This window comes from Schistocerca gregaria, chromosome 1, assembly GCF_023897955.1.
Source record: "Schistocerca gregaria isolate iqSchGreg1 chromosome 1, iqSchGreg1.2, whole genome shotgun sequence".
Classification (NCBI taxonomy): domain Eukaryota; kingdom Metazoa; phylum Arthropoda; class Insecta; order Orthoptera; family Acrididae; genus Schistocerca; species Schistocerca gregaria.
Window position 1 is genome coordinate 742,965,483 of NC_064920.1, and position 27,445 is coordinate 742,992,927.

At 36.9% G+C, this 27,445-nt stretch overlaps 1 protein-coding gene across 3 annotated transcripts in view; it reads right to left on the reverse strand.

Annotated features, from left to right (window-relative positions):
• Positions 1-1,815: 1,815 nt before the first annotated feature.
• Positions 1,816-27,445, reverse strand: part of LOC126267441 (transcription initiation factor TFIID subunit 4) — a 184,080-nt gene continuing 158,450 nt past the window's right edge. For all 3 annotated transcript variants that reach the window (XM_049972718.1, XM_049972710.1, XM_049972730.1), the window contains one exon: positions 1,816-3,217. In XM_049972718.1, coding sequence (XP_049828675.1) covers positions 3,104-3,217 — 114 coding nt within the window. In that variant the 3' untranslated portion in view covers positions 1,816-3,103. The remainder of the gene's footprint in view (positions 3,218-27,445) is intronic.

Consider the following 27,445-nt stretch of genomic DNA (forward strand, 5'->3'; position numbering starts at 1 on the left):
ATTAATTACTAATACGCAGTTCAATTATTTACATGTTTATGTACAACATACTAAACTTCTATTTATTTACATGAAAACTGCTGAACTGAACGTGCAATCTGTTCTTTATATCCACAGAGTTAGAAACTGTGAACAGCCACTGCAGATGCACCACATATTCAGTTTATGAAAACTATAAATATAGTTCTAGCATACCTTCATTACAAACTTTTTGGACTTGATAAACAACAAAACAGAGTTCACTTATCTCATAACATTTTTTTCTCTCTGTTCAGTTCACAAAGCACCACAGTGGCACTATCAAGCCATGAAAGATGACAACTGTGAGCCAAATCCATAGGCACTTACAGGTAACAATCAAAATTGACACACACACACACACACACACACACACACACACACACACATATATATATTTACACTACGTAGCACAGCACAAAGTTCTCCTTGAAATTTTACAGGCTCAAACAGCCTAGGCACAATTGCACTTAGGAGGCATTACCAGTGACACAGCTCTTGTACAGCTGACATTTAAGTGTCTCAAGCAAGTAATGAACATTGCATATTTCTGAGAGAAACAATATCTGTAAATAACATAAGCAAATGTCTACCACAATTTCAGAACAGAGTCAGCATCTGAAAGAGTGGCTAGTGGGTCAGCAGCTGTTATTTTCGGTATGCGCTGTTTTAGAAGTATACAGAAACAGTACTTTTATTTTATCACTTGTGTGCTTTATGGCGCCCAGTGCAAGGATATTTCTTGTTCTACTAATCAACTTATTACAGGAAGAAACCAACTGTGCATCAGGCTGATGCTACACTTATTCTGACACTACTCAGTTCAAATATAAAAATATAACTGATAATGAAAGAAATTGCTGCTTCTTTTGTATAAAAACATTGTTACAAACTTTTCATAATTACATGAGGGAATAACAATCCTAAGCGTGTGTGATAAAGCCTCAATCATTAAAAATATATTGTGAGTTACATAAGACTGGAATTTATTTTAGGGTTTAAGAATTCCGGCAGAGATCTTGTTCGGCAAAAAAACATGTATTCACACCAAATAAATAAGATGATTGAGTAATAGAGTAAGATACGAAAAACTTTTTCATTCAATTAATTTCCTTATGTGATGACTACTGAGACTGTAGACTCTTCAGTAATTGTGCTGACACAAGAACATAAACACTAATAATCGGAATACATGAGAATAGCAGATTGTTTGGAAATAATTTGCGAGATAGGGTTTCTTGAATTTAAAGGCTTCCGCAAATTACAAAAACCACTTGCATCGAAGTTTCTCATTCCTGCAGCACACACATAATCTTGGATGGACAGTGAAAGTAATTCAGCAAAGTATTACTATTATTGCAGCAGCACTCTCTCTCTTGAACCTCTATGTCATGATTCAAGCAAAATTATATGAAGAAAGTTAATTGAAGTATTGTTTCTGTTATGTCAGAGAGGATACTATTCTGGCTAAGGCTCATCTGCACTGAAAGGAAACTCAAAGAAATAATCACATTCTGAAACTCCAAAAAAATAGCTAGTATATAACCGCAAATTTGCATAATAAGTGTTGTTATATCACTGACAATTATTATTCATTCAGTAATATAAAATGAATGGTTATAAGGAAGATGTCCATTACTTGCATAAAAGCCTTAAATGTCAAATGTACAGTAACTCACGTTAAAGAAAATTACAACAGTGCCAATCTGAACACAATTTTGTCAAATAATCTCTCTTAGCAAATAGGATTTACAATTTTTCTATACTCCCAGGCATGTTTCTGTATACGTGCATCAGTAGTAACACACATGAAATAAGCAAAGAGCCAGATCTATAAAAAACAGTAACAAATAACATTTTAAATGCTTCAGGTACAGTGAAATTATCTGGCTCTTAAATTTAATCACAATAAACACTGCACATTTTTGTAAGACAGATGAGTCATCAGCACAAGATTAAAAAATCTGTATAAATCTAGTTACTGATCAATCCATGGAAATTTAAAACAAAAAATTAAAAATATTTAACACATACGAGTGTCAAGCCAGTTTTGATGCAATATTAAAAGTAGGGTAGCCATATTGAACTGATTAGCTTAATTTGGGCAATCAGTTAAAGTTAACATACCACATATAATTTCACTATCAATTTACAGTAATCTCAACAACAAATAAAAAATAATAATACATGGTAACTTAAGGGTAAGACTTAGATTCCTCTGTAGAACAGACTATCCTATACTTTACAGAAACAACACATACATATGACTCATTTTCCCCTATTTCGTTTTTTTTCTTTTTCATTTTTTTATTTGTTTCAATAAGACACTGGACTTACTACACTAGTCTCAAGTCATTTAAAATTGTACATCAATTATAAAACAGGCAAATCAGTAAGACACAAGACTGTAAAAGAAACAGGAGCTTCAATCTATTGTGCACTATTGTTTGAGGCAATGTCTTTAACTATATAAAAATACAAAATTTAATGTATTAGCAATATTCTGCTACAAATCTGGAAGATTTTCAGTATCTTAAATGACAGTATAGTACACCAAGTTTCACATTAGCACATTACTAAATAGCAGTGCACTAGTCAATTTAAAGCAAAAATTTAACAAGAAAAGTATTTTTTTCTGAACACAGAAAAAAAGATATGAAAATTTTGGTGTTTAAGGCTGCCTTTGTACTGAAAGTAACAATTAGACTTCATGTAAAAGTTAGTACATTCATTCATCAGTTTAAAGGAAGATTTCATTACACATTAAGTTCGCCTGGGAGTGGGATGCCGTGCACTTTGTCACTTTTATCATAAGATACTCAACAAATAACCCATCCATGACTCTTCTTACGTTTATTTACACAAAGTATAAGTTCAGCATTTCACACTTAGTAAGAAAGACTTGCCTGTTTTAAATCAAGACATTTGATTTCACCCAACATTGCACACTTTTTTCACAGTGTCATTATCTCATAAAAGCTCTGAGAAGAATAGGGATCAGGACACCAGTAGAAGTTTTAGATTCACAGCACTTACGCCAATGACAATCATGGCTATCGCAACACTCAAGAAGTGAGAACAACAATCACTTGAGGAAAGATTTATACAGAAGAGTACTTCGGCAAGTCTCCTTCTCCTGTTCCAGCAGGAAAAGCAGGTCTCTGAGGTTCACCCGTTTCAACCTTGGCCTCATTGGTAGCTGAAACATTAGCATCAGTATACATATATTACACACTCAAAAAATTAAAGTAAATGATTTAATATTAATGTACATGAGTACAATGAGACACAAGGTAAAATGAGAATAGCTATAATTCACAAGTACTACAAAGCTCTCTCACAGGAAAATAAGAGACAGTTAATAATGACATCACGATTGTCACAATTGTTACCTCCACATTTCCCTCAATTAACAAACTGTTCCTTCACACCTCAGAATGTGTATATCAAACAATCCCTCGATCTAGTCAAGTTATCTTTGCAATAGTCTCCATTCACAGTGATACCACACGAAACACCAATATTTGAGAACCACTTCTGGATAATTAAACAAACTCATAAACAAGTTCTTCATAGAAAAGTTTTCAAAAGCAGGTTATGTTGGTTTGTGGCAGGTTACAAAGAAACAAATCAACTTACATTTCTAAAGCAAAATTACAGGTGGAAAATAGGGTGGGTCAGTTGAGGAGAGGGAGGAGGATAAGGGACTATTATCTGTGAATATAGATGCATCCATAATTTTTGTATGACGCTGCACATGAATGTAATCAGGGTTAAAAGCGAAATCGTTTTTTTCTTACACAATTCTTTAATATGAAGCATAAAATTCTGTAGCCATATTTATGCACATTATCACTGTATGATGTATGTGTGGTGAGTAGTTTTATTGAGAGGAGAAAACAGGTTTTCAAAATTTCAGTTTTAGTTATTTTTCATGTGACAAATCGTACTGCCTCTTTAGTAAGACAGTGGGTGAGCCTAGGTCGGCACAGTACCGGATGTTTGCGCAATGAACATTGTCCCATGGTAATACTACTAAATAAGAAAGCTATGTTGAGTACCGCTGATGGAGGGATACCCACTGAAGCACCCTCTGCCCACCAATAAGAGTAATGGGTGGCAGCCACGTGGGGTACGCTGGACAGGTTGGTGAGAGTGCATCTGTACTGAGAATGCTCTCTTGCCTGCCAGCCCAGTCTGCAGCTGGACATGTCTGCTAGTTCGTCCCTTTAGGGGTGCAATATCTCTCAATTTAACTGTGCCAGCCTCTTGTTACTGTAGCAAGTTTAAGTAGTGTATCCCTTAGGCATAGACTTTTGGAGAAATAAAATGTCCACTTGTGAATCGAAACATCTTTTCTTCCAAAGGTGTTCTCCTGACATCATTCATTTTCACATCCTGACCAAGTTCAGCACATACAGTAAAACACTTGTACAGGGGAGGAAAATAAAACTGTATTATGAAAACACACATATAAACTCCTATGAGGATGCTTTTTGAAGCATGCTTTCCTGTAATATTTTGTGGGCTAAGATTTCTGCTCTGTACTTAGGTGGCTATCTACTAACATCTTTCATATACTGTTTGCCTTTGCAATAATCTCCTAATACTATAAACTAGTAATCAGCATGGTACTTCATATTTTTGTTGTTTTACAAAGTTTATGATAGTGATCCAGCCGTCTTTTCTCATTTTTATTATTGTTAATATCCACAGTTAGTTCAAAGCTACAATAAATTTAGGCATAAAGTTTTCTGCAATTACATCTGTAACTACACTCCTAACATATACTACTACAACAAAGGGGGAAAAAACTGAAAGTCAAATTGGCTTCAATGGTAATTTCAGCAGATACCCCATTTTTTGGTGTATAAAGCCTCTGCAGTCAAAAAGTGTGATACATTAGCCCGCATGAATGGATATTTAGCTTATTTCCTATGCCTCTTTACACAAATACCACGGAAGACAGATTTTGGTAATAAACGATCAACATTTTTAATTAACAGCAATGAAAGCAAGCTTTCAACAATCAATCTGTTACTAATAGACTTCTATAACAGCTTCTGCAGCTACATATACATACACCATAAGGCACTGTACAGTGTATAGCAGATGGTACTTTTTACCAGTGTTAGCCATTCACATACTATTCCATTTTCAAATGAATCAAGGTGGAAAAATACTGTGTATCTCTCTGTATGTATTAATCTCTCTTTTTCCATTTAAGTACTCTGGAGATATCTTCACAATTTCCAATGTGCTATAGAAACCTGTTAATATCCTAGTAGCAGTCTTCAAACTGCTTCAATGTCTGTTGTTAGATCTACTTTACAAGACTTAAAAACTGGAGAAGTACTCAGGTATAGTGTGTACTAGCATCTTGTATGCACTTTCCCTGGATCCTCCCAAAAATCCTGTCTTCCATGCACCTGGTCCATTAATTAGTGGTTTCACTTTTCTACTCAATTTCATACTTTAGTTTCGTTATTTACATGTTCCATGGATCATAGCAGTGACCTTGGGCTATGATGTGACCCCCTCCCCCATATCTCTCTCTCTCTCTCTCTCTCTCTCTCTCTCTCTCTCTCTCTCTCTCTCTCTCTCTCTGTGTGTGTGTGTGTGTGTGTGTGTGTGTGTGTGTGTGTGTGTGTGTGTGTAGTATTACTCCAAGGTATTTAAACAATGTGAGGCTGTAAGTCAATTACGTTTCCCTGTAGCTATATGGCAACAATACTGTATTGCAAGGAACAACATTCTGTATTCCACCTTTGTGCCTGCTGTAAACACCAGACTGATTAACAAGAGACAGGATGGAAGGTTTGGGTCTGTTCATTAATTACACATAGGATGAGCACTTCCTAGGATGTGCTGATACATCTACTGATATAATATAAATTAAAATGGTTACACGTTTTGTACTGTATCACTTCGAGAATTTTCACGTAAATTCTGGAACCACTCGACCTTCTGACACCTCGAACACATGATATTTTAAAGATAAGTGTTAGAGAAAGACTATTTACTGCGCAACATGTCTGTGTGTGCAGGATTGACGTTTATCATGGGAAGACAGGAGCTGCGTCAGACGAGCGGAACTGACAAGTGTTTGCCGCAAGTGCCACAGGCACTGTAGGAGAGGACACGGAGTAATTAAATGCTACTCTTTGCTGTGTTAATAAATGAGATTGTTGAAAAAAAAATGAACATTTGAATATAGACTTTTAACTTACTTCATATCTTAGCTCTGAACGATGCGACGTCTATAAATTATTTGGTTGTTAAAACCAAGCAATTGTGATTAAGTTTAATTGTATCTAATGGGTGTCGTCGTAGTTGACTTACATGAATTTGTATGTTTATGTGAAACTTGTGGAGATGAAAATACACCTGAACTGAAAGTATGAGGTTACCGAGTTATTTCTAGTGAGTGAGTGAGTATGAGAGTGAGAGTGAGAGTGAGAGAGAGAGAGAGAGAGAGAGAGAGAGAGAGAGAATTTGTTAGCTCCTCTAACCAGCATTATTTCTTCGGAGAACAAGTTCTGGAGATCGACGCTTATCCAGAAAAGAGGGTCAGCTAAAAGTTTCATGTAAGTCAAGTGTAGTAAGAGAAGTGTGAAGTTTGCAATCCATCTTTGCACCATTTCTCTTGTTGCCGAAACCATTAAGAGTATGTAGCCCTTTTTTATGGATGTGAGCACTACTTGTTGAGTCCATGCCACACTGAGTTGCTGCACTTCACTGGGCAAAATGAGCTCCAACACAATACTAGGAGGTATCCCATGACTTGATGAGTCCATGCCACATTGAGTTGCATTACGTCAGGCAAAATGAGCTCTGATATAATGCTAGGAGGTATCTCACGACTTTTGTCATCTTATTGTATGTGCAATTAATTTAAAATTAATTGCTTAGTGTTCAGATAAAAATGCATCCGTCAGAATGCAGCTCCACGGACAATGCTGTACTTGGGCACAGAATGATTTAATTATTTAATTGCTCTTCATAACCAGCTGGAAATCCCTGACTGCTGTCAGGTGACTGGATGCTTCTTCAAATGGGTGTGTTGGGCAAAATACAGCGAGAGAGAGAGAGAGAGAGAGAGAGAGAGAGAGAGAGAGAGAGAGAGAGAGAGAGACCAGTGTGGCTCAAGTACCATCCCCTCCTACAGACACTTCTCATCTGTAGAAAGAACATAATCAACCACCACTTGGCCATTTGACTGTGAACACTGTGCCAGTAGTAGGACTAGGGGAACTGCGAAGGGAGGCAGGGATCAGGGAAAGCAGAGGATATTACATCCAGGCCCCTCACCAACAAGTTTGATGTGCTGTCTTCCATTGAACCTGAGCCAGTGAGGCTTATTTCACCTGCTGTAAACTTTGCTGTGACATGTGTCACGAGGAAGGAAATGTAAAAGGGTAGGGGCCTGCTAATCATTGGTAGTTCAAAGATTTGGTAATCGAAGGCTGACTAAACAAATTTAAGAGGCTGTTCTCATTGCCATTAAGTGAATAAGAAGCATCCAAGTGCAGATTGTAGTGTACACTGGAATAAATGATGAAACTGGTCCAAGTTCACATTTGGAAAATTCCAGCAACTGGAAAAGAGGGTTGACAAAACCAGGTTTGCACATGGATTTTAACAGAATTTCATCATCTGCAACAATGCCTCTAGATTGAGGCTCCCCTGGTTCTGGGACAAGTAGAAGGCTTGAAACAAAGAATCTGAAGGTTCCACGACAAACTAGGCTGTGACTTCCTAAATGTATGGTATAGGGTTATGATTTGTTGAGTACCCTTACATGGGTCAGGGTTGCACTAAAAATCAGAGGATGTTAGTCAGGTGGCTGATTGTGTGTGACATGTGCAAAGGACATTTAAAGATTAAAATTGTAAGGAATACTTGGGAAATGAAAGCTCAGAGTTTGAAGCAATCCTAAAAGGCAGTGGAGCTTACATAAATACTGAGCACTGAAAGCTGGCTAAAACCTGATATTGAAAGCAGTGATATTTTGTGATAAATTTAAGTGTATATTAAAAGGATAGGGTAATGGGAAATGGATGTGGAGTATCTATTGCACTAGTAGACAAGACACTTGAATCTACCAAGATAAAAATTGAAGCTACATGTGAGATTGCTTGGATAACACTCAGTATCAACATCAAGCATAAAAGTGTAATTGAATCAGTACACTGATCACCAGACTTAACCCAAATGTAAAGGTAAACTATAGAGAAAACCAAGGTTTGTCAGTACGTATGTGCTCCAGTCACACTGTAACACTGCAAAAGACTTTACTCATTCAATAACTGACTGGGTTAATTACAGTTTTGCAAGCCGTGGACATGACAATACATCATGTAAAACATCCCTCAGTGCCTTTTAGCTCACTCATAAGAGTGATATATTAGACTTACTTTCAACAAATAGACCTGAGTTATTTGAGGATGACCATCCTGAAACTGGTACCAGTGACTATGATGTAATTTATCAACAATGATTACTAAAGTACAAAGGGTAGCTAGAACACATTGACAGATTTACATGTTCAGTATGCTAGGTAAAGAGGCAAATCTGGAAGAATAGTTGACCGTGCACTGATAGACATGTATCTAGAAGAACAGTTCACGATGGAAGGGAACATCCATGGAAAGCAGCTAGCGTAAAGAGGGAGATGTTGAATAGAATGATTCTGACTTTCGAGGCGGCAACAACTGAAGACTTTGATTACTCTTGCAATAAAATCTTTTCAAAAGATTTCTCTCAAAAACTCAAAAAAATTCAAATCATATATAAAGGTGGCACCAAAGTTTGTTTTGGTACATTCATGGATGACAGGAACTGAATTTTCAAGCAGCAAAGCAAAAGTAGGTATGCTGAATTTCATTTAAAAATGTTCATCTACAAAGGAAAATATAGAAGTACCGCCTATATTACTTCTCACACTACTTTGAAAATGAGTGATATAGAAACAAATAAAAATCATTTATTTAAATAAGGCTCCAGTGTCCCATGAAATCCTTCTCACACTCTACAGGATGCTCCAAGAGGAATGGTCAATATTCAGGTACACAAAAGGAACGCTCATTTGAAGCACAAAAGGAACACTCATTTGAAGCAATTAACTTCATATGGACATATGTTCTATTCCGAATGGTTTCCTAGACAGAACATAGCTGCTTCTAGACTAGTGGCACACACATACATCTTTTACCCACCCAACCTCTTTGACATATTATTGTAGCACCTCCTACCTCATTGCTTTCAACCTCTTTGCTCAGGATGTATTTCTGCCATTAAATTACCCCATTCAATGTGCAGTTGCCCATGGCAGATTATGAGTGTAGTACTGCTGGGATTGAGAGTGTATCAGAAGCATCACTTAATTGTGTCTGTGCAAGTGCTGGCTGAAATGCCACACGCATGTACACTAATGAAGAATATGCATATGTGGGAGATGTTTACACCTTAAGTGAAGGTAGTGCTTCTGCCGCTGTTGAAGAATAATGTTGGGCTTTCCGACATGTTGAACTACTGATTGTTGAGGTTTTCCAGTTTTCAGCACATGCCTGAAATAGGTATTCTTCCAATTTCCCATTTTTCTTCTGAAAGATAATCCAACAACCTGTGCCGGAACAGCACCACATTGCTGAAATGTGTGCAGCGTAGTCCCACTACCAGCATACAGCAACTTACTGCACGTATCAATGTCCCACAAATATGTGCATGGTGAACATTACACTTGGAAAACTTGTACCCATTACACATGTGTGTCCACAATCTCCACATTGGCGACAATGCCTTGTGACTTGAATTTTGTCACTGGTTAAAACTATTGTCATTTGCTTCCATTAGCACTATTCACAGATGAAGCCACATTTACATGGAATGGAATCAACAACATACATAATAATCATTTGTGAGTACAGAAAAATTCATGACTGGTAAGGTTGATAGGTCCAGTAATTTTAGACAGTCATTTTAGAAGAGCACATAAAGGGAAAGAATTACTTAATTTTTTTGGCAAATTCGTTTGTTGGACTCTTCAAGGACATTCCTTTGGCCATGCAGGCTGCAATGTACTTCCAGCTGCTCCACATTTTATCAGACATTTGAAGGAACATCTCAACCGCACTTCGCCTAATCACTGGATTGGTCATGGTAGTATGATTAACCGGCTGCCAATATTGCCAGACCATATCGCCAGCCCTAACACCACTGGATTTTTTTGAATGAAGTCTGACGGGTACAAATGAAAGTTGAATATGTCAAATGAACTGCTTAGTCACATTACTGACATTTCTGCCCTCATTACGGACTGTGCAGAGCCTCTCAGACAAGCAACACAATATGTTCTCCCACGAGTGCCCAAGTGCGCTGAAGTTGATTGTGGGATATTCAAATTTGTATGTGAAATGTTCATCAGCTGTAATGTGACGTGGATGATACTGCTTACGGAATATGTTACAAATGTGAATTTTTCAATTGATATTTTCTAAACTGCATATGGTAATACTGACTAACTGTTGTACCTGTGTAAAACTGACACTGTACTGAATAATAAAGAAAATAAACAACAATGTACATTATGTTGTTCTATCTTGGAAAGCATTTGGAATAGGCCACATGCCCATATGAAATTTTTTGCTTCAAATGAATTTTCCCATCATATCCCTGAATGGTGACCATTCCCCTTGAGACATCCTGTATACATTCTCAGCGTGTGTTGGGTCCCATTTTAATAACAGTATACTGCAGATTCCTTTAACAAGAAAACCGTCTCCAGTGGTTGGAAAGCACAGGCCACACCCTAGTACAAGAAGGGTATAAAAACATGTTCCATCTGTTGTAGAATCCTAGACCATATTCTGAACTTGTACATAATTACATCTTTCATGATATCCAGCATGAATTCTGAAAATACTGATCAAGTGAAACTCAATTTGTGCTTTTCTCATGTTGCATCCTGAAACAATATGGTGGATGCTGCACTTCTTGACTTCTGAAAAGCATTAACAAAGCTATTAACAAAAGGAGAATTATACGAGACATCAAACACAATTTGTGACTGGATTGAGGGTTTCTTGGTGTAGAGGATGCAGCAGTTACTTTGGATGGAGAGTCACTGACAGAAATTAGTTGGGACCCTTGTGGTTCATATTGTACATTAATGATGTGACAGACAATAGCAACCTCAGATTTTTACAGATGTGCCATAAATTCCTATCTGACAAAGCTTCATCACCATCCAGCCAAAACTTTATAAGCATAGATAAAGAAGATGGCAGACTTCATTTCATTGGCAGGACACTGGGAAAATGTAGCTGTCTACAATGAACACTGGTTAAAAATCACTTGTTTGTCTGTCTTAGAATATTACTCAAAATAAAATAGAGTTAATGAGGAAGACATTCAGATAGATGGACAGCAAAAATGGTCACAGGTCTGTTTGATTTGCAGGAGTGCCATGGAAATACTGAAAAACGTGAATTGGTATATGCTTTAAGGCAGACACCAATTACCATGCAAATGGTTACTTACATAGATTCAAGCATCAATATTAAGTAAAAAATCTAATGATGTTCTTCATTGCTCTACACATCAGTCCTGTAGAGATCATGGAGATGACATCAGACTAATTACAGAACACACAGAGCAATTTAAGCAGTTATTTTTCCCACACTCCATTCATTATTAGTACAGGAAGAAACCCTAACATGTGATGCCATGCACTTCACAATCGTTTAGGTATGTCTGTGGATGTAGATGTAGTAGCTCCTCACAGGGCTAAGTGCATTCTATTTCAAGCATCCTACCACTCTTCTTCTAAACTCTGCAAGCCTCCTTTCGGTGTTCATGGGAAGAACAACTGTCAGCAAACCTCCATAGGAGCTGTCATCTCTCTGATTTTCTCACTGTAACTTCATGAGGCATATATAGGAGGAAGTAATATGTTTCTTGTCTCTTCTACAAACAAACATTCCAGAGATGTAGTAGTAACTTAACACAATGCCTCCCCACTACTGTTGACACTTACAGTTTCCTGGGCATCTCCATATGCTCGCACAGTTATTAAATTATTGCATGGTAAAAAGTTTCTCTTTGTTGGCTCGTATCTATTAACACAATCTGGTAGGGGTCCCACATTGATAAATAATACAAAAGAACCAGAATCACAAGTGTTTTGTGAGCCACTTCTTTTGTAGGTGAAGTCCATTTCCTTCAGACTTTTCCAAAGATCTCAGGTAGGTATGTGCTCTTTATAATGGGATTTTATTCAGGCAATCATGGAGAATTGTAGCTGGTGACATAGCCACAAATCAATTGCATATTGTGTTACAACGTCTATTTCTGTTATATTTCTTAACTTTGAGAATGCATATTTTTTTCTATGTGAAATCATTGGATAAAATTCATGTCTATTACTCAAACCAAAGAAAATGTAAATATATTTCAGTGTACTTATTGGTGTGAATCATACTCTGTGAGCTGTCATCTGTGGTTTATGTTTATGCTGCTGCAGGCAGTAACAGTGGAGAGTCAGTGTTATGCTGTGGAAGACTGTAATCGTAACCTAACCTGTCTCCACTGAATCAAAGTGGGATATATTGCTAATGTACCAAGAAATGCCGAAAAGTTATTTTTTGACTAGTTGAAAGTGAAGAATACTTATTTACGTTATTTTGGGAGCACAGCAACTTTGTGTATAAAAGAAGAGTAATATACTATCATTAAACACTTACAATACCAAGGTAACCTTTTGGCAAGATTATAACCCAATTAAATAAAAGAACAATGAGCTACAATAACAGCAACAGTAACTGCAACATCACACAAAAAGGTGAGTATTGTTTTAATTATGAACACTTTGTGATGAATGGTGTTAACAAAATTTGTCCTAGCTTCCTCATTCCGCAACCAACTGAAACAATTCAATGTCAATTAAACTCTCCCTGACATAATTGTAACTGAACTTTATTTTGTCAGTTATTTAACAATACATGGCTTACAGGTAGGCAGGGTCCCATTAGATCTTCCAACCTTTATGAAGTCATTGCACATTAGGTCACTCTGGGCAGTTACTTTTAGCAATTTTACAGTTGTTACCCAAATAATTGTGGTGAAAGGAAAGGATACAGGATGGGAAAGTGATGGGAAGGAAATAATGACTTCCAGTTGCACAATGTATCACAGCAATGCGATGGCAAGATTTGAAAATTTGTGCTGGACCAGAACTAGAACCGGAATGCTCCTGTTCTCTGGAACAGTTACCTTAATGACCTTGGCCATCCAGACACATTTTTCAGCACACCAAAAATTCCAGCTCCTTTCTTGATATACTGCAAAGACCCCTCCCTGCCCGTTAACCCACCTCTCGCAGGTTTCTTATCCCCGTAGAGGTTTGGACATTGGTTGTGCATCCACAATGAAAATTTTTCATGAGACAGCTACTATGCCCATAGAATTACGGATACAAATGGTATGTGTTCTGTTCAACATGTCCCACAGAACAGTCACCACTCATACCTATAATAGTTGTTACTGTTTCCATCAGCAATGAAATCAAACTGAAATGGATCCAGCACCCCCCCCCCCCCTCTCCCCTCTCTCTCCAAAACACACACACACACACACACACACACACACACACACACACACACACACACCTATCACTTTAGCACTTCAAAGTCTCTGATGCAAATGTGTCTACATTTAAAAAAGGGAGGGCAAGACACCTGTTGTGGTAAGAGGAAAATTGTTGTACATGTCTGACATTTCAGTGTATCTACTGATCATCAAAAAGACACACAGATGCATGCAATACACTCTGATCATTATGTTCAACTCAAAGATTCATTTCTTGTAGTTATTTTCTCATTTCCTCCTCCCCAATCAGCAGTTAATAAATTATTTTTTTTTTTTCTGATGGACCCACAGTATCGTATATGTCAGTATAAGACATTATAAAAATGAATGCTCCAAACCATTTGCAGTAAGATAATATGTTTTCTAATAGTTTACACAACAGGCCTGTTTTGGCTTACTGTCATTATACAGTGAGCTGCAAAATAACATTAGTAAGGTTATCTGTACATAAATTGAGGCTGTTTTACTTTTACATCTGAACTGGTATTTACAACTTGTTGGAAGTGATGACCATATTGCATCAACAGTAAAGTCTTTCTGTCATGCCTCGATATGTGTAATAGTTCTTGTAATTGCGAAACATAGAAAGATGTTTTTGTTAGATATTTTGGTAGTTCAGTTTTGACAGTTCTTTACTATGATGCTATACATTTTCAAAGTATATACAGCTTACACAGATGATGTTACCTATCGTCTTTCTTATTTTCCTTTAATTTTATCTATTGTCCATGTAAGTTTTGTTTATCATCTGACTCTGTCTTTTTGTGTTCTATTATATCAGTAAAGTTTTGTAGACAGTATTTACGTTTAAATTCTGTGTATTCATTTAGAATTTTGTTTTGATATTTCCTTGTACGAATACAAATTTCCAGTTCTCCGAAAATGTTCATAATAAGTCCTTTTGGTTGTTTGTATAATATTTCTAGCACAGATTCAATTTTCTCCTGTCCGTGGTGTTGCGTTTGCAGGTGTAAATAAAAGGTTGATGGACTACAATCACTGTTTCTAGTATGTTCTTTAAATATGGTGTTAAAATTTCGTAGAGTTTGACCAATATAGAAATTTTTGCACTCATCACAGTTGATTTTGTATATTGCAGAAGTGGCATATTCTGAGATTTTGGTTGTGCCTGAATATAAATTTGTTGTGTGATTGTTGTTTGTATGGAAACCCCGTTTTTTGTGTGTGGATTTAAATAGTGCAGTTATCTTATTTGATATTCATCCAGGTAAACTGTAGGTAATAAGGTTGTTCTATGTTTTGTTAAGGTTGCTCTGGTAAGATGTATGTCATTATGTATCATGATGGGTTTCACTCGTGTGTTTTTTTTTAATGCAATTTTGTTACTATATGTGGATCAAAATATTTGTTGTAGGCTATGTAACAGATTCTTTTCAGTTCTTTTTGTATGGCTTGTTGTTCTATAGTTAAATTGATTATTCTACTAATCATGGAGTTTGAAGAAGGGATGTTTTTTGTGTTTTAGGTTGGCAAGAGGTGGCATTTAGGACATTATCCATGGTGGTTGGCTTCCTATACGTATCAAATATGTAGTGGTTGTTGCTAATTGTTAGGTCAAGGTAGTTAATTGAATTGTCCACTATCAATTCCGTAGTAAATTTGATACTGGGATGGAGGTTGTTCATTGCTTGATGGATATTATTGATGTCTGTATTGTTTCCATCAATCTATATAGATAACAGTAGACAATCTTATTTATTAAGTATTGCAAGTATTTTTCTCAACACATTAGAAGAAAAAACTACCCATTCACAGTGGCCAATACTTTAAAAACATCATTTAAAATTACAGATATGTTGGTGATAAATTGATACTGATTGATTAATGTTGATTATAACCACGCTATGAAAACTTTGACAATAATTAAGTAGGTTGTCATGAACATAGAAGGTCCATTATTATTTGGCACCACATATCCTGCATCCCTTGAGTTGCAGCTCTAAAACCTGCCTTGCTGAGTGTGCAGTTCCAAATATGATCATCTCAAAAATATAATGCCATATTGTCATAATGTGTGAGGGAGCAAACTTTTTTTTGGTATTGTTAGCTATTTTTTGTCCCAAAGGTTATAGCAGATTACTTAACACAACCTTGCACAAACATTTTTCATTGTTTGTGGGAAACTATAAAAAATGAATAAGACGCTTTATGGAACCTGACGCCTTATATGAGTGTAATACTTATAATGTTCATTTAGGGGCCTGTAAATATTTGAATGCCATAAAAAAAGAAATGATGGTCAAATTTATGTCTAGTGTATGTTTTTAAGAGTCTCTCTTAAGCAAATCGCTGGCAAAAGGTCCCTTTTGCTCGCTCGCTGGCAAAAGGTCCCTTTCGCTCGCTCGCTCGCTCTCTCTCTCTCTCTCTCTCTCTCTCTCTCTCTCTCTCTCTCTCTCACACACACACACACACACACACACACACACACACACACACACACACTCTATGTGAGTAACTAACTACTGACATAGTTCTATATCAGTCAGTTTTAGTGACACAAAAATGTTGAATCAGTATGAGTTAAGTTTTAAATCTGTTGGTATGTATTTGTGATTTAAATTTGTTAACAATAATGATCCTCCGAATACATAACGAGTAAACTACCCCTATCACATCCACTGCCCTTGGTGATGTAACATATGCTGTGATAAGCAGTCAAAATACTGCCTCATTAAGACGGATGGATTCCTCTTTATTAAGTTCATACCAAATTTTTCATACCATGTTACTGTAAGTCAAAGTCAAATGTTCTTGGCCTGAACAGAGATAGTGTCAACACCAATGAAATATTGTTTTTGTTAAGAGGGTACTTGGTTGTGCAGTGAGTGAACCGTATCTCTGGAAAATTTTACAGATAAGGGTTTTTTAAAGTTGTCGCGCTGTGTGCATTTAATTCAAATGGATACATGGTGACGAACGGACTTCAAAAAGCAAATTACAAATTATTATGACAGGCTATGTAACTTTTACTGAATGGTGCACTACACTTCACTTCAAAGTGACACAGATACCTGACACTATTTTTTTTTTTTTTTTTTTTTTTTTTTTTTTTTTTTTTTTAAATAGACATCAAGTCTCTGTAAACATCGGTCTGAATGTTCTACCAATCATTCAGTTTTGCAACCTCTGAACATTCTCACTGTTGGAAAATCTCTTTCCCCAGATGTTATTTCAGCTATCCAAAAGGATGGAAACTGCATGGTGCAAAATCTGGGTCGTTTGGTGGACATTTCCCCCAAAATTTTGAAGCAAAGATTGTGCCGTGCGTGCCATGTCAGGTGTTGTACAGGAGAACAATCCCTTTGCTTAATTTTCCATTCTTCTTGTTCTTTATTTTGTTGCTCAGCAGCGTCAGTGTTGCAAGTAGAAACAGGCATTAATGGTTGTGCCATTGCTATAAAATCTATGTACATAACTCATTCAAAATTGAAGAAAACGGTTGCCATAACCTCTCCTGCTGATGAAGCAACTTTGCAGTTCTTCTGTGGAGGTAAGGAAGTGTGCCTTCATTCCATAATCACTATCTTTGTAGCAGGTGTCAAATGATGTTTTGTACCCCATAATAATGTGGCTTAGGAAATCATTGCCTTCCATAGAGAATTCCAGAGATGCCATAAACCTTGTGCCTTTGTGTGCATGTAGCAGTGACTGTTGGACCCAACTTGAGCACAATTTCCAATACTGCACTTGATCTGGCAGATGGAATGAGCACTGCCTACTGAGATGTGCACTTGCTGAGTAATGTCTGTGATAGTCACACTGTGAATCAGTTCTTTCATTGTCTGGGCACTTTTGTCTGTGTTCGACATTGATGGCCTTCCTTCCCCATAAGCATCATCCAGTTCTGTGCAGCCTTGGTCAAACTGCTGGCAAAATCTCACTACTGCCAAATGTGGCGCTGCGTACAAGTGTGGTTTGGTAAGTCTGGTAAATTTCCCAGAAAGAACGGGACACTTTTTTTGCGTCTTCATGGTTTGTAAGCTTGATTATTACACGGATCACATAACAAATATTTACAGTTCACTGTTCATTATTGATAGCCATCTGAATTGGTCAGTGTGCTGACGTCTGAAAATGTAGAAAACAGTTTCGTGTTAACAGAAGTCTGTTAAAGAAGCAAGAGAAAATGTTTGTTTCGTAAACAACTCACTTTCCTTACTGACACAGTCTCCTTTGGAGGGGAATTTTTTCAGCCAACACTAGTTTAAAATAGTCCAATTATGAAACATAATAGGGAGCAGTTATGGTTGTGCTTTTTCCAAGTAATATATGAGGATTACCATTGTATGGTCCATATGCCACCAGAATATCATGGTGAATCTGTGTGCAATTAGATGTTTTGCTGAACTGTCCCATGTACTTCAGCTTTGGAGTACATTTATGGTTGCTGCGTCAATTCACACACGCAATGTCATGCACCTGTTATCAGTACTGCAGCAGAACGGTGTCTGCATGAAATCCAGAACATGTACTCGCAGGACTGTGTCTGCATGAAATCCAGAACATGTACTCGGTTTTAAAAGTGTCACTCTTGGTGCACAATGGTCTTAACATGAGACAACAGATGCTATTTACTTTCTGAAGTCCCAATGCACACAGTAGTCACACACATCTATTGTTTTGGACAGTCACTGTCTACAAAAATTCACACAATGCTTCTGCACATTCACTTGCAATAGTTAGAAAACTAGAAGTGGCAATAAAATATGCCACACTTCTCTTGAAAGTGATCCATATGAAGAATGGCTCATTAAATTTGTGGGATGCAGCCACACAAATTCTGCTTCTTCTAATATTTCAGTCACAGATCATTCAGCCATCTTCAGAGAGAGCCAAAAGACTAACACTCAAGCCATTACTCAGTCCTTTTAAACATGCAGATTGCAATACTGTGCATGCGTCCGCAGATATAAAGGTACCAGAGATGTCAATCGATGGCACAGGAGTGCACGAATTACATTTGCGACTGCACAGTCGAACCTTGCTGAGATGACGAGTTTCTCTGTGAGCTGCACTGTGGCAATGTCTTTGTGAGTTTATGACAGAACATGTTATATAACCCACTAAAATGCTGGCTTTTTTTTGTAACACAAGTGACCAGTATGAACACTGTGCTCTGCCACAGACAGTTTCTAAGGCTGTAGGAGCCAGGTGTACCTGCAGTGTTCCGTGCATGTTTCATGGACTGTAGAAGTCTTCTGTCAACCTCAGCCTTCTGGAGCATCAAATAATGTTTTATGTAACCCAAAAGTACTTTGTACTTGCTAAGGATCCAACCATATTTGACGATAGGCTTCTACATATGGCAGAAAATCCATGGATTTTAATCTTTCTGCATGTTGTTCTGCAATCTTTATGCCAACTTTTGCTTTCATTCACAGTGCCTGAAGTATCTGCTGTGGAGAAGACCCGTTGGCTTCAAAAAGGGTGTCCCAAAACAACAACTACAGATGGAAACGTCAATAGTCTATAATTATACTGTTGGATGATTGGGGATTAAATAGGTTTGAAACAGATAATGTCAGTGGCAAGTAAAAGACAGATAATTTTATGCAAAAAAGTAGCAATAATAAATCTTCATGCAAGATAGGTGGAACAAGTGTTAAAGCTGATCAAAATAAAATGGGGAAAATATCTTAATGATTTTTCAATTTGTGTTTAAATAAGTGTTTTGTCAGAGCTACAAATAATATTTTTATAAGTACCCAGTTTCAAACATTTTCATTCATTTTCAAATCATCTCCATTAGAAGGTAGCATTTGTACATAATTACTTTCTGTGTTAACCATGGGTTATTCTGAAACACCACTGTATGTATGTTATTGATAAATATGTCCACACACAAACCAGAGGGGCAATTGCCCATCACCAAACCATGACTGCTGGTGCACTTTCTCACCAAATTCAAAGCAATTGAAATCCACACTAAATTCCAATAGTTCAAGTAATTCTATTACTTTACCCTTTCCCATGATGACATTGTGTATTAAATGTCTTCTAATTATTTTTTAAAGTTTCTTCTATTAGTACATTATTATGTTGTTTTTCTGTGTCTTACACCACAAACAACAACAACAACAGTAATAAGCATACTTTTGCTCTGTTTGTGGAGTTTTATTAAGGCGCTGACTGGTGGGAGTTTGGCGTTGAGCATTTGCCGCTCTGGGTTGTTAGTGGACATATTTACCAATAATTTAAAGACAGTGGTGTTTCTGAACGACACACGATAGATGCAGAAGATAGTTACGTACAAACACTTCTTGGATATACATTTACGGTAATAAAACAAGGAGGAGGATCTTATATACAAATGATACTTAAGTGATATATTTATTGCAATAAAGGGAGAGGAGGGTCTGCTTGCTCTGCAAATGGCTTTTAACTGGCAGTTTCTTAGCATTAAATACAATTTAGAGAAATAGTCTGAAAGGAAAATTTACTTCTCAGATGTAACAGGAACAAGGGCACAAAACAAGTTGAAATTTTCCATTTACTGTAAACCAACATACTAGGATGTATTAATAAGGGATGATGCCAACTACCTGCCAAAATATAAAAAGATGTATTTGTTTGCTTTGGTAGCTCGTTATGTAAATTTCCACTAGATGGAACGGAAATACAATAGAAATCACACATAGTCAAACAAGTAGCAGCAGCTGAAGGTTTTAAGAGAAGCTTGGTTACACAGATTAATAAACAAATAAATAATTAATTTATTGACGATAGTAGATGGAATTTCATGACTAGGTATGAGGAACTTATCAGTACATCATTTGTGAAGCACAAAAAATACTACAGGTGGTATTGGGCATACTATGAAAATCTTACATGTCGCACCTAAAGGAATGAAGTTAGAAGTATTCAAAGAATGGGAAAAACATAAACTGATTGTGAAGAAGCTGGACAAATTGATGAACGAACAGTCTGAATTTAAATACAGTAACTTTTTTGCTCTTTTTAAAAATGAGTCATGACTCAGTAAAGCAGTTAGCTTATGACATTTCAAGAATTTATAAAATGGTGTGATAATATCCGAGACCTTTCCCAATAAAGTATCTACACACTTCATTGTAACATTATGATCTATGAGAGACAGAGGGTATGGACCCATAACAAACAACTGAAGGCGCCAATCAAATTTGTTATGTACAAACAACTAAAGACACCTATCAACTTTTGAATTTATCAAGACAACCATAATACAGCCCAAAAACATTTCTTACATTATATGAAATAAAAACAAAAGTATTTATGTACAGTGAAACATTACAAAAGCAGGCATGCCGTAACAGATTTATGGCAATGCTGTAATCTGTGCACACAAAATGTTTGAAACTGCTGTATATCATGTTTTATTAATAATACTGGTACCTTCTAATATAGGTAAAGCTTTAAGAATAAACGAAAATGTTTGAAACTAGTCCCTGATAAAAACATTATTTGCAACTCTGACTGAGACTTTACTTAATAAATTACTGATATATTGAGTTGCTGATCCTGATACCAACAAAATGTTAGAATTATGTAACTCTTTGAATTATTTTAGAAAGAATCTGCCATATTTTGTGCACTAATCTAGTTCTGTTAATGACACATTGGTCATTTCCCAACAAAAATGAAACATGAACCAAAGGTTTTTGTGCAACAATGAAGGCAAAATAGGTTTTATCAGCCAGAAATATCATTGTCTCTATTTTCTGGGATGAAAGAGTGATCCCTACTTGTTATTCTGCAAAGAGTATCATAATAACTGATACATAGGGGTACACAATTTTTGCTGATGATATTCTTGGATAAAATTATCTTTGACTTCTTTTTGCTTTAGGTTTTAATGATATCTATCCATTTACTTAAATAAAAAAGGGCTAGAAATCATTCTGGATCCGGTGAAGAGTTTATGGCAGCTATATATTGTCATAGTTCAAATCTTCCGGAATTGTAATGATACAAAACCTTGTAGGACTTAATTTCAGTTCAACTTTTCCCAAGTAAAAACCCTCAGTTTATGCCATTCCATCTTGTTTAATTTTCATGTTGAGAACAAAGAAACAATTTCTTTTTATGATTAACTTGTGTTATTAAATGTCCCTTCTTCATGAAAGACAGAGTTGTTTGGGGAAGGTTGGTGAAAGAGGGGGCAATCAAAATTCATGTTTAAAGGAGGATGGTGACCTAACTGTTCTGCCCCTTCCCCTTTTGCTGCTCAATATCTCTTACTTCTCTGAATATGGAGTATTAAGTTCCAGATGCTAATATTATAATTTTCTATGTCAAATGTTTCCAACGGTACTACTAAGAATGCCATCTCTTGTGCAGGTAATGGCCAGCAATTCAGTCTCCTTGTAATTTTCACAGTTATATAAATTGTATTTTCTGTTTGATACGCAAATTGTATGGACCCTACATCAAAGACTTAAATAAGACCGACAAAAATAACTCCCATAATGGCTCAGAGAATAAGCACCCTCCATAACTGGGAAGGTCAATAGATGTAGATATCATGTACTACTTTGAAGAACCTACTGATTAAAAACGTTTAGTAATTGTAGGAGATTTGAACAGCCAGTTTTATTTACACAAATTGGGAGATACGCCCACTTCGAGTTGTCAGGGATATGACAGAAGAAATCCAGAAGTTGATCATCTTTGCTTTAGAATAGAAGTTCACACAAAATCATTTCAAAGCAAATGAAGTTGACTACAAAGGGAATCACATAGCAGAAACGGACTCATGTACACTGACAACTATTAAAAAGAAATTAAAGGCATGTAATGCAAAAGGTACAGTTGGTGACAAAATTCGTGAGACCCCGCATCATACAGGTACATGTGTACCTAGCAAATATTACATGAAATGAATGCTGAGAGGAAAACATTAGTTTTATTTTTAATGTTAACTGTTCTGTTTTCTAGATTTTGTTTGTATTGTTGTTTCCCATTTGAAGTTGTTGTATTAGTCTCTAGTCATTTCTTTCTATAATCTGAAGAGGAAATTGAATTTTTAAAGTACTTTCATGATTTCTGCACTGAAATTGTTCCCATTACCTTGTTTTAGCTTAGTTAGATTGTTCTTTCCAAAAAATTGTAAATTCTGTTTTTATACTTAGTTTGAAGTATAACTAATGTGTCGCCTTCGTCAGCTTTTGTACAACCGTGACAGAATTTGCGAGATCCTCGTTATGCTCCCATGCAAAGCTTTGCTATCTGGTTCAGAGCATTACAGACTAGGGGATAACATTACTAACATTGTCAATTACATGTATACCTCGTGTATTTTTCACAAAACAAAAGCCGTGAGGAAAACAGTTACCTTCAAGCACCACATCCAATAGTAACAATACGCACACTTTTTTTCTGCGATATGAGGTATGTCTCGCAGACAGATTTTTAAGAACTGCATTGCTTTTTCTCCCGAAATGTTTTCAGCTATTTGCGACTGACACATTCTTTTCTCCATTGTTTTTCTCCATTGCTTTTATCATAGCTTCAGTGAATAAAGGCAGCAATAAGAATCGAGATGTTACAGTTTGTGACCCATTATTCAGGAATATTTTATACATTTTTGAATGGAAAAGGTACTTGCATAACATGGTGCTCACATAATATGGATGACAGGCAGCAAATTATGGACAATGGCTAGTACTTAAAGTAACCTTGATCACAAAGATGGAGTCAACAGATGTTCAGTGGGTGCTTCACCAGCACACTTGCTGGACCCACGGTAACAACACTTCTTCACTGGAGGGACATATACTATGTGATCAGAAGTATCCGGACACCTGGTTGAAAATGACTTAAAAGTTCATGGCGCTCTCCATCGTTAATTCTGAAATTCAGTATGGTGTTGACCCACCACAACAAGGGGTGCAAACACCCTACATGAAAAACACAACCACACCATAACACCACTGCCTCCAAATTTTACTGTTGCCACTACACACGCTGGCAGGTGACATTCAACGGGCATTCACCATACCCACACCCTGCCATCAGATCGCCAAATTGTGTACCGTGATTCGTCACTCCATACAACATTTTTCCACTGTTCAACCATCCAATGTTTACACTCCTTACACCAAGCGAGGTGTTGTTTGGCATTTACTGGCATGATGTGTGGCTTATGAGCAGCCACTTACCCATGAAATCCAAGTTTTCTCACCTCCCGCCTAACTGTCATATTACTTGCAGTGGATCCTGATGCAGTCTGGAATTCCTGTGTGATGGTCTGGACAGAGGTCTGCCTATTACACATGATGACCCTCTTCTGTCACTCAGCATATGAGGTCAGCCCGTACGCTTTTGTGCTGTATGTGTCCCTTCATGTTTCCACTTTACTATCACATCGGAAACACTGGACCTAGGGATGTTTAGGAGTATGGAAATCTCGCATACAGACGTATGACACAAGTGACACCCAATCACCTGACCACGTTCAAAGTCCACCAGTTCTGCAAAGTGCACCTTTCTGCTCTCTCATGATGTCTAATGACTACTGGCATGGAGTACCTGGCAGTAGATGGCAGCACAGTGCACCTAATATGAAAAACGTATGTTTTTGAGGGTGTCCAGATACTTTTGATCACATAGTGAACAAGATGGCTCCTGTTCTACAGCCTTTGTTACGAATTGCTGGAGGTCATGGTTCACCACAATGTTTGGTTTCTGCCCATCCATTCTGACAGGCGCTGGAATGGTAACAACTGTTTGGCACGGTGGATCGCTGGTACATTTCATGAGAGTAAATATTTCATTCTAATTGTTAACTCCACTGATTTTTACACTTTTCCTTGATGTTGTAATGAAAATATTAAAGTAAATTTTAACACTTTTCTTGGCTGTTGTAATTAAAATATTAATGTAAACTTTAACACACATTAACTAACACAGGTTGAAAATACCGCTTCAGTTGTAAGGTTCTTTTTATTTAAAACATGCTTGGTTTCAGGCTCTTACATGGCCATTATCAGATGTTATACTGAAAATAAACAAGAGACCAGAGCTAATAATAGATTTTACATGCCGTAGTACACATAAAAAAAAGCAACAAAGTCCCATATAACGTTTTAGGAAACAGCAGTCAGGCTAGGTGTGTTAAAACCCAAGTCCATGCCAGAGTGACACCAGACAATACTACAGCCAACCTCCTGGTTAAAGAAATACTCAATGAACACCAGGACACTTACACTCCATGCTGTGACCCCAAGCACTGCAGTGGACAAGTACAGGACATAGGACATGGTGTATTACCAGAGTGTCTAAACTACTGCTATCTGTTGGTGGGAATAAGAACGCGAGGCCAACTGGCCTGGTCGTTTAAAATTTGAATTAGTGATGACTGGAGATATGATGTCATAAACATTGAGATGTATAAAAAAACTGCTGCAACAAGCAAGACATACTGTGTTATTACTTCTTTGCTACTAAAGCTATTTGAAAGGGCATCGCCAATTTCCTTTCCCATCCTTCTCGAATCCGATGGGACCAATGACTTCATTGTTGGGGTCCTCTCCCCTAAATCAATCAACCAAACTCTCAGTGTCAGCAGTGATAAAGGAAAATAGAGAAACTATTAATAGGTTCCTGATCCGTCTACTGTGGATTAAAATTCTGGGCTTCTACGTAAATTGTACTGGATGTTATATTCTGCACATACAACATGGTACCAGTTTTCAGAAAAACTCAGAATAGGAAAAAGTGGCATATAACTCTGGCTTCTCACCATCAACTAAATTTCTTACCAACAGTTTTTCTTTTTTACAGACCAGCCTGTTCTTTTTACATCTTTTTTGACTTTCTTCTTCATCTGCATTGTAAGTACATATTTATTTAACATATAAACTGTTAAATAGTGCATTTCCTAAATTAAAAACTTCCATTTAATGCTTATATCTTGAAACTTAATACTGTCCTTTCTCATTGAAATAACACATAACAACAACATTTTAGTTCAGAATGTCAAAACACAATGCAAGTTCTTTAAATGAAATGAACTAAAAATCTTGTCATTTTCTTTTGGAAAGCATGTTACTCTTCCAGAGAACCTTGGTACATATCAAAAGGTTTGACACAGTTGCTGCATTGCCTATGATAAATGAACATTGGGTCTTATGAAGCAGCACTTTTTAGCTGTCGCAAACTAAAGCCTTGTAAATAAATAAATAAAACTCTTGTTCTAATGCTACTTATAATTGACAATAGCCACTGCTTTCACAGTGACTCAAAATATATTGCATATTTTTCTTTCTTTTTTTTTTCTGGGCCTCCTTAGCACCCCTTTTAGCCCAACCTTCATTCTCCAATTATGCCTTCATCGGCAAGCTTCTCCGCTACTTTTTTTTTTTTTTTTTTTTTTTTTTTTTTTTTAAGTTATTGCTGATTTTTATTCTTATCCACATATTTTTGGATGGATACAGAAAATGAGCACTTCTTTTTGGCAAATTAAATATTAGATACCCTGTGTAAAATTAATTTGGTCATCCAGTGTAAACTTGCAGCTTTTTTTTGGAAATGACATGAAATTATACCTCTTCACAAAAAGCTAGAGACTATCTTCTGAATATGATTGGTTAACGAAAAGTAACACATCTGCTCAGTATCGTGTATAGCCACCGTCTGCTTCCATAAGAGCACAAAGTCTGTTGGGCATTGAGCCCAAAACTCCAGCCAGATAATTTCACGTAATTCGTTCCAAGTGTCATGAAACACATCAGCAAGCTGGAGGTAAGTGGGTAGTGAATTCATTCAGAATTCTAACCATTTCTGTCCAAATATTGTCAACTGGATTCATGTTGGCTCCTTTAGGTGGCCATTCCAAAACACTAATATTTCTGTCGTCGCCAAACTACTACTTAACGACACGTGACATGTGAATGGGCGATCAATCATGTTGGAACACAACCTGAGAGTTGCGAAATCAGTCAGTCACTGAAGCCAACATGACATTCTTCAGAATGGAAATACAGTTGCGTACATCCAGTTTTCCTCTCAGTTTCCACAGGAACCCACACCATGTGGTTGATATCCATGCCTGTATCGTTACTGATTTCCTACCGCTTCTTTGTGAACTGTAAATGTATCTTGGATCATACCTAGTGTCTTTTGGCCAGTAAACAAGTACTCTTCCTGTTGAGATCGCACAGAAAACCTTTTCATCTGTAAAAACCACCCGCCTCAAAAACTGGACATTTCTACTAACATTTGCAGCAGCAAAAGCAAGGCAGGCTGTGGGAAATAATGTCCCTTTCTGAGCAGCACTTCCTGCTTGCAGTCCGCCTTCTCATAGACAACTAATGATGGTTTTGCTGCTGATAGGGAGTCTCAAAGCTTGCGGAATTTGTCATGCATTGACAAATGGATAGTTTTCACTGAAAAGGCATATTTGCTGATCCTGAGCTGCTGCTGTTTTGCAGCGAGCACCTGTATGGGGCTATTTGTTCAGGTTACCATCTTCTACCTTTCGGGTGATCAATCTCACAACTGAACGAAAACTTTTATAAAACATATTGAAACTTCATCTACAGTGCTTTGTAGAATGTGCATTGGTCCAGGAGCATGTGGTACATCATACATTGGATCAAATGAACCAGGTGTAACAGCGATTCTGGCAACGAAAGATTCTTTGTAGTTTGTAAATATCTTCATTAGAATTTGTCACCTGTTACCTTAGTATCTCTTTCTACTTATGTTCATCACCACCAACCTGCTGTTGTGGCAATGGGTCATCACATCTCGCTGTGCTGCTAATTTGGGGAGGAAAGAA